At 41.3% G+C, this 12,687-nt stretch overlaps 1 protein-coding gene across 14 annotated transcripts in view; it reads left to right on the plus strand.

Annotated features, from left to right (window-relative positions):
* phldb1b (pleckstrin homology-like domain, family B, member 1b) overlaps nt 1-12,687 on the plus strand; it is a 120,245-nt gene that overhangs the window by 37,103 nt on the left and 70,455 nt on the right. For all 14 annotated transcript variants that reach the window (XM_061681054.1, XM_061681059.1, XM_061681058.1 and 11 more), the window contains exons 3-4: nt 1,852-1,975; nt 5,387-5,557. In XM_061681054.1, coding sequence (XP_061537038.1) covers nt 1,852-1,975; nt 5,387-5,557 — 295 coding nt within the window. The remainder of the gene's footprint in view (nt 1-1,851; nt 1,976-5,386; nt 5,558-12,687) is intronic.

Genomic DNA, 12,687 nt, shown 5'->3' on the forward strand with positions numbered 1-12,687 from the left:
GTATTGTTATTATTTAGGACACACCCAGTACTGGGCCGCAGCCCGGTGGTTGGAGACACCGGCTGAACAGTACAAATTGAGAACAGGCACACTGACGAGCTAATGCATAGTGTGCCACATGGGTGCAGCAGCACTCTGTGGAAGAGACAATGACTGCTTCCTGGTTTCCCATCACTCCCTCTAACCCAATTCCTTCATCCACATTCCTACAAAATCTACCAGCAAGCCCAGTCTCACCAATCCTCTTAGGCTTGAATGATCCCACTCCATTACGGGCACCACGACAATCATGGTGATCCTATCAAGACACAGAGGCCAAGTCACTGGCCACGCATAGGTTGTTATTCAAAATGTGCAGTCTGAAGTGAAGTGAAGCCCGAAAGATAAAATTGCTTTTTTTAATACCTCACGGTTCATTCACCAATTTACAGAACATCAAAATTCCTCTTTTTTCTGAATTCAGAGTGTGACAGTGTGAAACTATTGTGCAATTATTGAATGTTGGTCAGGAATTACCCCAGTCTATACCTCCAGACAATGACACTAGGTTAAAAAAAAATCAGCATATAATACAGTACATGTACAAACTGTATATATTTCGGACTCTGTTGTGAATTATTCATTCTCCATATTTCCCTACTGGACACTTTATTTGGTACAACTGCACAATCTAATGACTGCCAATACTAAAGCTGTATCAAAAATTTGCCCTATACAAAGCTAACAATACTCATGTATCATCATCATCATCATCATCGTCATCATCATGTATCTATTATTGTAGTATAGAACTATACTCCATAATATTTCACACTATTTTCGACTAAATCTGCATACAACAGTTTTCACAGTCATATTCTTTGTCCTCTGTGAAGAATGACTGATATTAGTGCAGTCCTGATGAGCTGTGAGAGGAGTTAGATGTTTATCCATCTGTGTCTTATACCGGCCCTCCGGTGGCCAAGGTGGGCACACTAGAAGGAGCAGCACAATGACCATTCAAATGATGCAATATTTAGTTTCTTTTGAATTCCATTTAATAATGTCAGTACTGTATGTTTTTAAAAAGCACAATATTATGGAATGCTATTTTTTTCTCATTAAAATACACTTTCCAGCAGTTTTGTAGGGAAGGCTGGAACAGATGAGTGGCTTAGAATTTCCATTCATTTAAATGCAAAAAGATGATTTGAGATATGATTGTTTTGAATTACGAGCATGGTCACAGAACAAATTAAACTCGTATATAAAGGTACCACTGTACATACTCCACTAAACATCTAAGTGCTTTTCCCAAATCACGCACTGATACAGAGGAGAAGAACAACAAAAACAACGCATTCTGCTCCATGTGAGCCACAGTCAGACTACAAACAGATTTATATCCAAATTCAGCCAACGCTGCACTTTAAAGCACTCATCACGAGCCTGCTGTGTGCCCTCCAGGAGCGCCATGTTTGTTAATTGCGGAGCGCTGAGTCTATGGCAACACCCCCACACACAAACACACACACTCTCTCGCACGAACAGTATTTCCCTCTTTGTGTTGAGGAATGTGTAAACAGTCAGCGCAGTCATCTATGCTAATCACTTCTTATAGTGAAGACATTGATTAAGGCCCCTCCTCTCATTCGCTGAATGATAACTAAACCTCTTTAAGGTGGATGCATCTATTTTCACATTTTGCAGTTGGTATGATTTACCACTGAGATTTGGTATACCGTAACATTTCTATCAAGGGAAAATTGCAGATTTTTTTTGTATGTTCATTCTAAAATGACCTTAAAAAGTATCTTCAACCTAGTAAGCACAATTTGGAATACATTTTGTCATCTTGGTCTTCCTCCACAGAGCACTCCACTGGATCTGATCGAGACTGGAAAGGGACTGAAGTTCCAAGCTGAGCGCCCACATCTGGTCAGCCTCGGTAGTGGACGTCTGAGTGTTGCCATTACTCTGCTGCCCCTGCCTGAAGGTGTGTATTTTATCTACCTTGCCTTCATACATTTGCTACCTTAAACAAGTGTGCACAACACTCCAGTCAGTTACACTAGGTGGAAAGATTATTACCTCACTTTCTTGACTGTCTCCTTTCCTCCTGTGTTTGCTGGCTGTGTAACCTTTTTGCCATGTCTGCCTTTTCTCTATAATACCTCTGCTGTGTGCCTCTTTGTCTGCACCTGCTTTTCCTTTATGTGGCTGTATCACTTCAGGATGGAGCAAAGGGTGGGTTTCTTGACGCATACCTGTGACATTTTTCAAGTCATAGGCCAAATCCCTAAATTACTCTTCTCTGTATTGTACCTACAGAGCAAAGCTGCATTCGAGTCCAAGCCCTATAAGAAAAACACATACCATATTATATTATACACAATATCACAATATAGGCAAAAGGTTTGAGACACCGTTTTGGTCAGTCAATTCAGTCAGTCAGTTTTGACCCCTAACTTCCCCCTGAAACTAAAATTTTCAGCATACAAAGACATTTTGGAAAATTAAGTGCAGGATACTTGTTCCAGAGTTAAATAGCACTCCCCATGTCCACCTGCCTGGAGCCTTTTTTTTTTTTTTTAAATAAAATTACCATAAGCCCAAGTATATCTGTGATGTTCACAATACAAAAGTGAACAAAAACAAGTCCGAGTTGGTATCTGTGAAAACCCACAACACATTTTTGAGGCATTGTGGTGTCCATTTAGCCACACACAATGGATGCAAAAAAACATCAGTCTGAGAAAAAAAAGTTCCAGAGCTAGGAGAAATCAGAGGTGGATTACAGTATCGGTTTGTATCAGTTTTTTATTTTTATTTTTTTTTAACTCAAATACAGATACAAAGATGTACCTCAACACACAACAGGGAGGAAAAAAAATACACACATGAAAACAAACTGTAAGCTGATGCAAAGGGCTGATGCAGATCCTAGGGCACCGGTGGAAATTCAGCTACTGTGGGTCGAAGACGAAGGTGAAAAACAGCTCTCTTCGGCAGAAAGAGAAGAGGAAAGCACAGAGCCTAAAACTGAATGTGGGGACTTTGAATATTGGGACTATGACAGAAAAAAAGCTAGGGAGTTGACTGACGTCATGATGAGGACAAAGTTAGATACTGTATATTGTGCATCCAGGAGAGCATGTGGAAAGGCAGTAAGGCTTGAAGTTTAGGGGCATGGTTCAAATTATGTTACCATGGTGTAGATGGGAAGAGAAATGGAGTAGGGGTTATTTTCAAGGAAGAATTAGCTAAGAATTTCTTTGAGGTGAAAAGAGTGTCAGATCGAATGACGAGGCTGAAACTTGAAATTGAGGGTGTTATGTTTGGTGTAATTAGTGGCTATGGCCCACAGGTAGGATGTGACCTAGAGGTGAAAGAGAAATTCTGGAAGGAGCTAGACGAAGTAGTTCTGAGCATCTCAGACAGAGAGAGAGTCGTGATTGGTGCAGATTGTAATGGACATGTTGGTGAAGGAAATAGGGGTGATGAAGAAGTGATGGGTAAGTACGGCATCCAGGAAAGGAACTTGGAGGGACAGATGGTGGTAGACTTTGCAAAAAGGATGCAAATGGCTGTAGTGAACACTTTTTTCCAGAAGAGGCAGGAACATAGGGTAACGTACAAGAGCAGAGGTAGAAGCATGCAGGTGGATTACATCTTGTGCAGACGATGTAATGTGAAGGAGGTTACCGACTGTAAGGTAGTGGTAGGGGAGAGTGTGGCTAGACAGCATAGGATGGTGGAGTGTAAGATGACTCTGGTGGTGGGGAGGAAGATTAGGAAGACAAAGGCAGAGCAGAGAACCATGTGGTGCAAGATGAGAAAGGAAGAGTGTTGTGCGGTTATTCGAGAAGAGGTGACACAGGCTCTCGGTGGACAGGAGGAGGTTCCAGAAGACTGGACCACTAGAGCCAAGGTGATCATAGAGACAGGTAGGAGAGTACTTGGTGTATCTTCTAGTGGGAAAGGGGAGAAGGAGACTTGGTTGTGGAACCTTAAAGTACAGGAAAGAGATTAGCTAAAAAGAAGTTGAACCTTGCCCAATCCTTTCTTATAGAAATGGGATTATTTCATTCAAATGTGACCGAGACCTTTATCTACCTAAACTACAGAGGGGACTTTATTAAATGATATCCATTGATATTTCATACTTGTTTGTTTTTATTGTTTTGTTACACATTTGCAGAGGCTACTGCATAAAATAATCTGTTTTGTTAAATATTTCTGAAAGCTACTGCATAAAATGCTCTTTGTTACATATTTCTGGAAACACTGCAAAATTATCATGCTGTTTTTACTCCAAGAAGGTACTGCATAAGTATGCTGTTTTCTTTTGGAAGTTACAACTGAAAGCTCATATTTGCCTCAAAGAGTAGTTAATGTAAAAGCCACAATGCAGTTTAAAATGCAGCTTCTGCTGTTCTATCAAATTCCATCCCTTCACCCCAGATCGGGTGGGTTGGGGGGCGGTCCTTACGTCCATCCATCCATCCATTTTCTACCGCTTATCCAAGGTCGGGTCGCGGGGGCAGTAGCTTTAGCAGGGACGCCAAGACTTCCCTCCATTTCATCCAGCTCTTCCGGGGGGATCCCGAGGCATTCCCAGGCCAGCCGAAGTATCTATTCTCTCGAGGATGTCCTGGGTCGTCCCTGGGGTCTCCTCCCGGGGGGACGTGCCCGGAACACCTCACCAGGGAGGCGTCCGGGAGGCATCCGAATCAGATGGCCCAGCCACCTCATCTGGCTCCTCTCAATGTGGAGGAGCAGCGGCTCTACTCTGAGATCCTCGCGGATGACCGAGCTTTTAGCCTATCTCCAAGGGAGAGCCAGGACACCCTGCGGAGGAAACTTATTTCGGCCGCTTGTATCCGGGATCTTGTTCTTTCGGTCGCCACCCACAGCTCACGATAGGTGAGGGGAGGAACGTAGATCGACTGGTAAATCGAGAGCTTTGCCTTTCGGCTTAGCTCATTCTTTGCCACAACGGATCGATACAAAGTCCGCATTACTGCAGACGCTGCACCGATCCGCCGGTCAATCTCCCGTTCCATTCTTCCCTCACTCGTGAACAAGACACCAAGATACTTGAACTCCTCCACTTGGGGCAGGATCTCATCCCCAACCTGGAGAGGGCATGCCACCCTTTTCCGACTGAGGACCATGGTCTCAGATTTGGAGGTGCTAATTCTCTTTACGATCAATAAAAAATAGGCAGGGGGTCCAGGACCCCAAAATAGTTGGGAACCACTGCTTTATTCCATAGTTTGGTTATTATTATTATTGGTTACATGCATTAAGTGTACAATTAGGAATAGTCACATGTACAATATACGATCAAAAGTTTTGTTTGCCCTCAGCAACCTACAGTACAATGCCTCCTTCTTCCCAACAGGCCGCACAACTGTTGGTCATGGTCCCATGGACATCAACATCCAAAGCCCCGGGGTGGAAGCTCAGCATTGCTACATAGAAAATAGGTCAGGGGTCATCATGCTACACCCCTGCGGGAACCTGTGTGCTGTTGATGGACTTCAAGTGACACAACCGATCCGCTTGTCCCAAGGTAGGACTCCTAGCTATCATAAGCTGCTTTCACATTGGCCATTTAAGTTGCCTTTTTGATGACTTTTTCCTGGATCACAGCCCTAGATCAGACTACAGGATTTTAGCCTCGATATTGGTCTGATTGGCTATAGGCAGTTTGCCAGATTGGGCCCGACATATTTTGTCGGGAACGACAAAACTTCTTGTAGTGTGTAATCCACGACCAACGGTTTGGCCCTACGACACCAAAATGAAAAGTGTAGCATTTTTTATTTTATTTTATATCTTCCATGGAGTGTGACATATCAACGGCAACCCTCCGACAGCGCACATTGACGTCGACCAATAGGATTGCGTATTGCCTCTATTGCTCGCTGTTGTCAATGTTTATTCATGTGCACAAACCAATGTTTACTGAACCTGTAGAGCATGAGCCGACAGAAAGCCGGGATGTTTACATACAAACGATAGTGCTACCACTAGCTAGCACTAGCTGCTACATAATGTGTAACCTGCTTGTGAGCCATATTAAAAGTATGTGAATATACCTCAAGCTCTTCTTGAATGGACAGCCCAAAACATCCTCTCCCGAGTATCTGGTGACGACACCACATGTTTTTCTCCCTCATTTTGTTCTTTTTTTCCCCAACACAATCCAGTGTTGTTGTTGTTGCCATGAACGGTTGTATTCGGTTGTGGTGACCGGTGACACATTTACTCGTCACACCTCCCTGACAGTGTTTGATTTGTCAAGATTAAAGCCCAGTGATCATAAAAGACGGAATATAGCAGTATAGGAATTCATGTCGTGTAGTGTTACTACTGTCTGACCAAGGTACAGCAAGATTTTATGGCAGTAGTCTGACATCCAATCGTGACAGACCAAACTTGTCTTGTAGTCTGATCCAGGCATTAGTTACTGATGTGGGCAAATTTGCTGATGTAGTATCAGAGGAGTAACAGAGACAGAATGGCACCAGTGTATTAGGAAAATGTGAAGCTTTCTTATGATCTGAGCCGACAAGTTTTATCTGAAAGGGACAGGAGAATAAATGCTGGCACTAAGGTTATACCAATTTGTCGTGAAGGCAGTGTAAAAGTGGCTGAATTCATAATGTAATTTAATGGACTTGCTCATGTGGAGATTTTTTTGTGTCTTATCAATAAAAATGATACCTGAACCTGCTCCATACCAAGTGCCATGAGGTAACCATTGCTGTGGTGTAATGCTATTTAAATACAGTTGAATGTAATCTATAAGGCATTATGCTCTTTGAGATAAGATTCGTTTATGGAGCCCCTTCATAACAGCACCTCCCAATTTTTGTAAATCAATGATATCTAATTTCCTCACTTATCGATTTACATCATTATGGCTAGCATACACTTTAAGAGAAACGCCATTATTGTAAGCATGTATTGGCTCAGCAAGGGAAGCTGGTCCATTCAATAAAAAGCAGTCAGGCCTTTTAAAGAGTTATCGACTAAAGGGCCATGTGGCGTATAGAGGGCCACGAGTTAATAGGCATTACATTCAGCGAGAGGGGAAAAAATATTTTCAATTTCTCACAGCCTCCAATAGATAGATCGACCGACAGACAGACAGACAGCACTAGCGGGCTACTGACTGACTGACCGACCTATCTACCTACCTATTCAAATTAAAATTTGTCAGAGATTGACCTATGTTTAAGTCTTAACAGAGCCCAAGAAAAGCAATGGCCTTTGTCGTTGTCCGTCAGCATATTAATGTTTAAACAAGTCAAGGAGGAAAAAAAATAAAAAATGTACCGGCATTACCAGATAACTAGCAACCCTTTACTGCTCAGTGACTGTTTTTTTTGTCAATGTCTTTATGTCTCCAAAGTGTTCTCTGTCAATTGTCTGTCTGTTGTCGTACTAGAGCGGCTCCAACTACCGGAGACAAATTCCTTGTGTGTTTTTGGACATACTTGGCAAAGAAAGATGATTCTGATTCTGATTCTGAAGTCAAAGAGGGAGTAAAACTGTCATGAATGTAATAGTTTCACCTTAGTCATACAAAGTTCTTAGACATTTACATCAGAACTCAGACCTTTTCCAACGCAAGTAGGAATGCTCATCATTAGTCACTCTCCTCGCAGGGTGGGGATTTTTTTCCTCTGATACTGTATAACTACAATCTTATTTTTTTCCTCCCTCACAAAAATAAGATTGTCATTATTGTAGTACCTACTTCATCAACTAATAAGTAATATTGAAACGTGAATTTAGCCAATATCCACCTATCAGTGCAACTTTCAACCTCGTCTCTGGCTGGGCAAACAAACCGTGGAACCAATGCTATCTTTACTGCTGTCAGAATCAAAACTTCTGCTATATTGGTAGAGGTAAGGAGTGTCGAGGAGGTTTTTTATGTTGTTGACATAGTGGTGTCATTGCCTAGATTATAGGAAGTGAATCAGTCATTGATGGAATTGGTTACTCAATATTTTGATGAGCAAATGAATAAAATCTTCATTGGCCAAATCTCACACTATTGGGAGGCTTTATCTGTTCATTTACTTTGCACATTAACAGTGTATATGTCCAACAGCTTACTGATAATACAAACACATCAGCTCTGTCTCTGGCATCTGTGTCTTGTTTACAGTGCACTTTCACTGGGTCAGAGTGCAGGTTAACAGTGAATGAACGACACACGGAAGTGCAATGATAACAATCTGAATAGTATATTTCTATGTAATAACCACATGTAGTGACTAAAATGTCTCACTCAGAGTCTGACACAAGCACAAGACAATGGAATGAAAATAGTGCACTTTCATATTATACTAATCAGCATGACAGCCAAAATTCAGAACTTAATTGATCTTAAGCTTCTTCCAGTGTTGGCTGGTGGTTTACTAAGAATGGCCAACGATTGGCTGGGGAATTAATTACTACACTATCTTAATATTGACCATCATACAGTATTGTGATCTTTAACTGTGCTGTTAGTTTGAGTCATTCTATTGAATGTCCGTTTGAAATGATAATGTCAATGTTACACTGTACTGTGTAAAATTGCTGATCTTACTGATAAGACTTCAATTGTTCAATCTACCAAAGATTACTAAATAACAGTTGATAGCAACAGGGAATAAGTCGTTCGGCACAGACAGTGAAGATTTAGCATATTTTCTCAGTTGTTCTGTATTTAACAGTCTTAAACGCATTTACACAGTGGTTCTCCACTGGTCAGGCTTTGGGACCCACCATCACTCTTATAGACCAACTGCGACCCACATTCCAACATGTTGCAGTTTGAACCCGACATATTACAATATATGACAGTGTGCCAATGGACACAAAATTCAAATTTAAAGATTAAAAAAATAACATTGTCGCGATAATAGAGAGGAAAATATTCCCTTTAACATTCAAGTGGCTGAATTTTAATTAAAACAAAAAGTGAATCTTGAGGACACAGCTGAATCGTAACTTAATCTAATTTCACTAACATTGCACAAACAGGAAATAAACAAGCGGCAGTTTGTAATCCTCAAGCTCCAAATATTAATCAAGGTGATATTCAAGTGCAGAAAATGCAATTCAAGTGTAAAAAATAACTCGGGTCAATTAACTTGTACAACCCCAATTCCAATGAAGTTGGGACGTTGTGTTAAACAAATAAAAACAGAATACAATGATTTGCAAATCATGTTCAACCTATATTTAATTGAATACACTACAAAGACAAGATATTTAATGTTCAAAATGATACACTTTATTGTTTTTCGCAAATAATTATTAACTTAAAATTTTATGGCTGCAACACGTTCCAAAAAAGCTGAGACAGGGTCATGTTTACCACGGTGTTACATCACCTTTTCGTTTAACAACATTCAATAAACGTTTGGGAACTGAGGACACTAATTGTTGAAGCTTTGTAGGTGGAATTCTTTCCCATTCTTGCTTGATGTACAGCTTCAGCTGTTCAACAGTCCGGGGTCTCCATTGTCGTATTTTACGTTTCATAATGCGCCACACAGTTTCAATGGGTCTGGACTGCAGGCAGGCCAGTCTAGTACCTGCACTATTTTACTACCAAGCCACGTTGTTGTAACATGTGCAGAATGTGCTTTGGCATTGTCTTGCTGAAATAAGCAAGGACGTCCATGACAGAGACATTGCTTGGATGGCAGCATGTTTCTCCAAAACCTGTATGTACCTTTCAGCATTAATGGTGCCTTCACAGATGTGTAAGTTACCCATGCCATTGGCACTAACACAGCCCCATAGCATCACAGATGCTGGCTTTTGAACTTTGCGTCCATAACAGTCCAGATGGTTCTTTTTCTCTTTGGCCCGGAGGACACGACGTCCACAATTTCCAAAAACAATTTGAAATGTGGACTCGTCGAACCACAGAACACCTTTCCACTTTGCATCAGTCCATCTTAGATGAGCTCGGGCCCAGAGAAGGCGTTTCTGGGTGTTGTTGATAAATGGCTTTTGATGCAGTGCCACCTGAGGGATCAAAGGTCACGGGCATGCAATGTTGGTTTTCGGCCTTGTCGCTTACATGCAGTGATTTTTCCAGATTCTCTAAACCTTCTGATGATATTATGGACCATAGATGATGAAATCCCTAAATTCCTTGCAATTGTACATTGAGGAACATTGTCCTTAAACTGTTCGACTATTTTGTCATACACTTTTTCACAAAGAGGTGAACCTCTCCCCATCTTTGCTTATGAATGTCTGAGCAGTTCAGGGAAGCTCCTTTTATACCCAATCATGGCACCCACCTGTTCCCGATTAGCTCGTTCACCTGTGGGATGTTCCAAGCAGGTGTTTGATGAGCATTCCTCAACTTTCTCAGTCTTTTTTGCCACCTGTTCCAGCTTTTTTGGAATGTGTTGCAGCCATAAAATTCCAAGTTTATGGTTATTTGCTAAAAACAATAAAGTTTATCACTTTGAATCTGAAATATCTTGTCTTTGTAGTGTATTCAATTAAATATAGGTTGATGTTGGATTTATCTTGCCCAACATTATAAAAAATAGACACAAAAGGAATGAAGACGCTGGTTTCTTTTTAAAAATTGTCCATAATACTAATGCAAGCTAAGCAAATAAATGATAACTTCTACAATATATCCAACAGTTGAACATGATTTGCTAATCATTGTATTCTGTTTTTATTTATGTTTAACAAAACGTCCCAACTCCATTGGAATTGGGGTTGTATTAACTGCCATAACAGTTGGTCAATAATGAATAACAATGAACCTTGAACAGAGTTTTGCAAAATTAATGGGACAATTGGGGATGTTTTTTTTTTTTTTGCTCCTAATAAGAGTGTCAAAGGCTGACATAGTTGATAAGGCAACTCTGTGGTCATTCTCAATGTCCAGTTTGTTTCTGTTTTTGGTCTTCAGCTGAACTAGAGCTGAGAACCCACACTAAATATGTAGTACTGAAAGGAAGGACGGTCTTTACTGCTTGAGTGGCAAGGGAAAGATATTCAGATATATTCAGCACCAGAACAGGGAGAGGCTTACCCTAGTGACTTTTGTTTGCAGTGTGCGGTCACCTGACAGCTCCACCAGTTGACTCTCCTCGTTGCTGGGCGACTTGACGCTTTCCATGTCGACTCCAAAGGGGTTGCGAATCCACTCATCATCTCTCGTTAAACCGCCCCAGTGGTTTATTCAGATGCTGTGTGATGGTTTTCCTGCGTTGCCTTTTTCCTGCCATGTACAGCTGTTGTCCCCTGTAACAAGCGTGGGAACATGTCAAGTCGATTTTTAGAAACACAACTTGCCCACACGGTGATCTTTTTTTTTTTTTTTTAAGCATTAGTAATTTTGTTATGCTACTCAAAAATGTTGTGTTTAATTGTTCAAACACATCAAAAAGGTAGGCAACGTGTGAGCCACACACTGCTGCTGAACAGTTGTACAGTTGTGATCCCAACGCAGATGTTCCAGTTCAGGCCCAGAACTCATACAAGTCCATGGAGCTGAAGATGTCCTTTGTCGTTGTTGAAGTAGGTAAATTAAATTAAAGCCCAGTCATTTTCTTTTTTTCCCAGTTAAAGTCCGGCGACACGTTATTAGGATTCCCACATAGTTTCTATGTGTAGTTTCCCCACTGCGACATGATTGGCTCTTGCCTCGCAGGAAGGGCAGATATAACAGGATGACCATCCCAAACATGTATCACATTTGTATTAAATAAAAACAAAGAAGCTTGTTATGGTTAGGTTTTGGGCTAGGGTTGGAACTTAAGGCGGTTTAGGATGGGTTAAGGTTAGGATTAGAGTGGGTTAGCGGTAGTGGGACACATTAAAATTGCCACACTGAAGTCACGTTTTAAATCACATCTTTAATCTTTTCCTTCAGTAGGGCGTGTTCTATAGGGATGCAACAACACCAATCATAGTGCAGCAGTGCATGTCCTGGAGTTAGTAATATTGAAGCAGGGTGTGTCCTGCCTAGAAACTATGTGGGAATCCTAATAACGCTCTTGCGACCCATTGAGAACGTGTCCGTGACCCACTTTTGGGTCGTGACCCACCAGCTGAGAACCATTGCATTAACGCATATGACCCTTAATGCACTTGACAGCGAAATAAAAAAGTTTGGTATCAAATTTATTGGCAAGAATCAACAATCTACCACAACTATCTAATCAATCAATCTAACACCAGTTTCCAAACTTTTGGTTTTATGTTCATACAGTATGTTACACATGGTGGCACGGTGGGCGACGGTTTAACACATCTGCTTCACAGTTCAGAGGTGGTGGGTTCTAATCCGGGCTGGAGTTTGTATGTTCCCCCCACGCCTGTGTGAGTTTTCTCCAGGTTCTCGCACATTACAAAAACATGCATGGTAGGCTAATTGAAGATTAAATTGTCCGTAGGTGTGAATGGATGTTTCTCTATGTGTGCCTTGCGATTGGCTGGCGACCAGTTCAGGATGCACTGTACATCTTGTCTGAACTCAGCTGGGATAGGCTCCAGCACAGAGAACGGGTGGATGGATGTTACACATGTCAGACACTGCCAGAGAAGTATTAACAAAATTTACATTGTTTTGGTTGTAGTTTGGAGCGGTGTACAACTGTAATGCAACATATGGAGAAGTGTTTCTATTACAGTGCCCCTCTCATGTACTGT

Source organism: Phycodurus eques, chromosome 7, assembly GCF_024500275.1.
Source record: "Phycodurus eques isolate BA_2022a chromosome 7, UOR_Pequ_1.1, whole genome shotgun sequence".
NCBI lineage: Eukaryota > Metazoa > Chordata > Actinopteri > Syngnathiformes > Syngnathidae > Phycodurus > Phycodurus eques.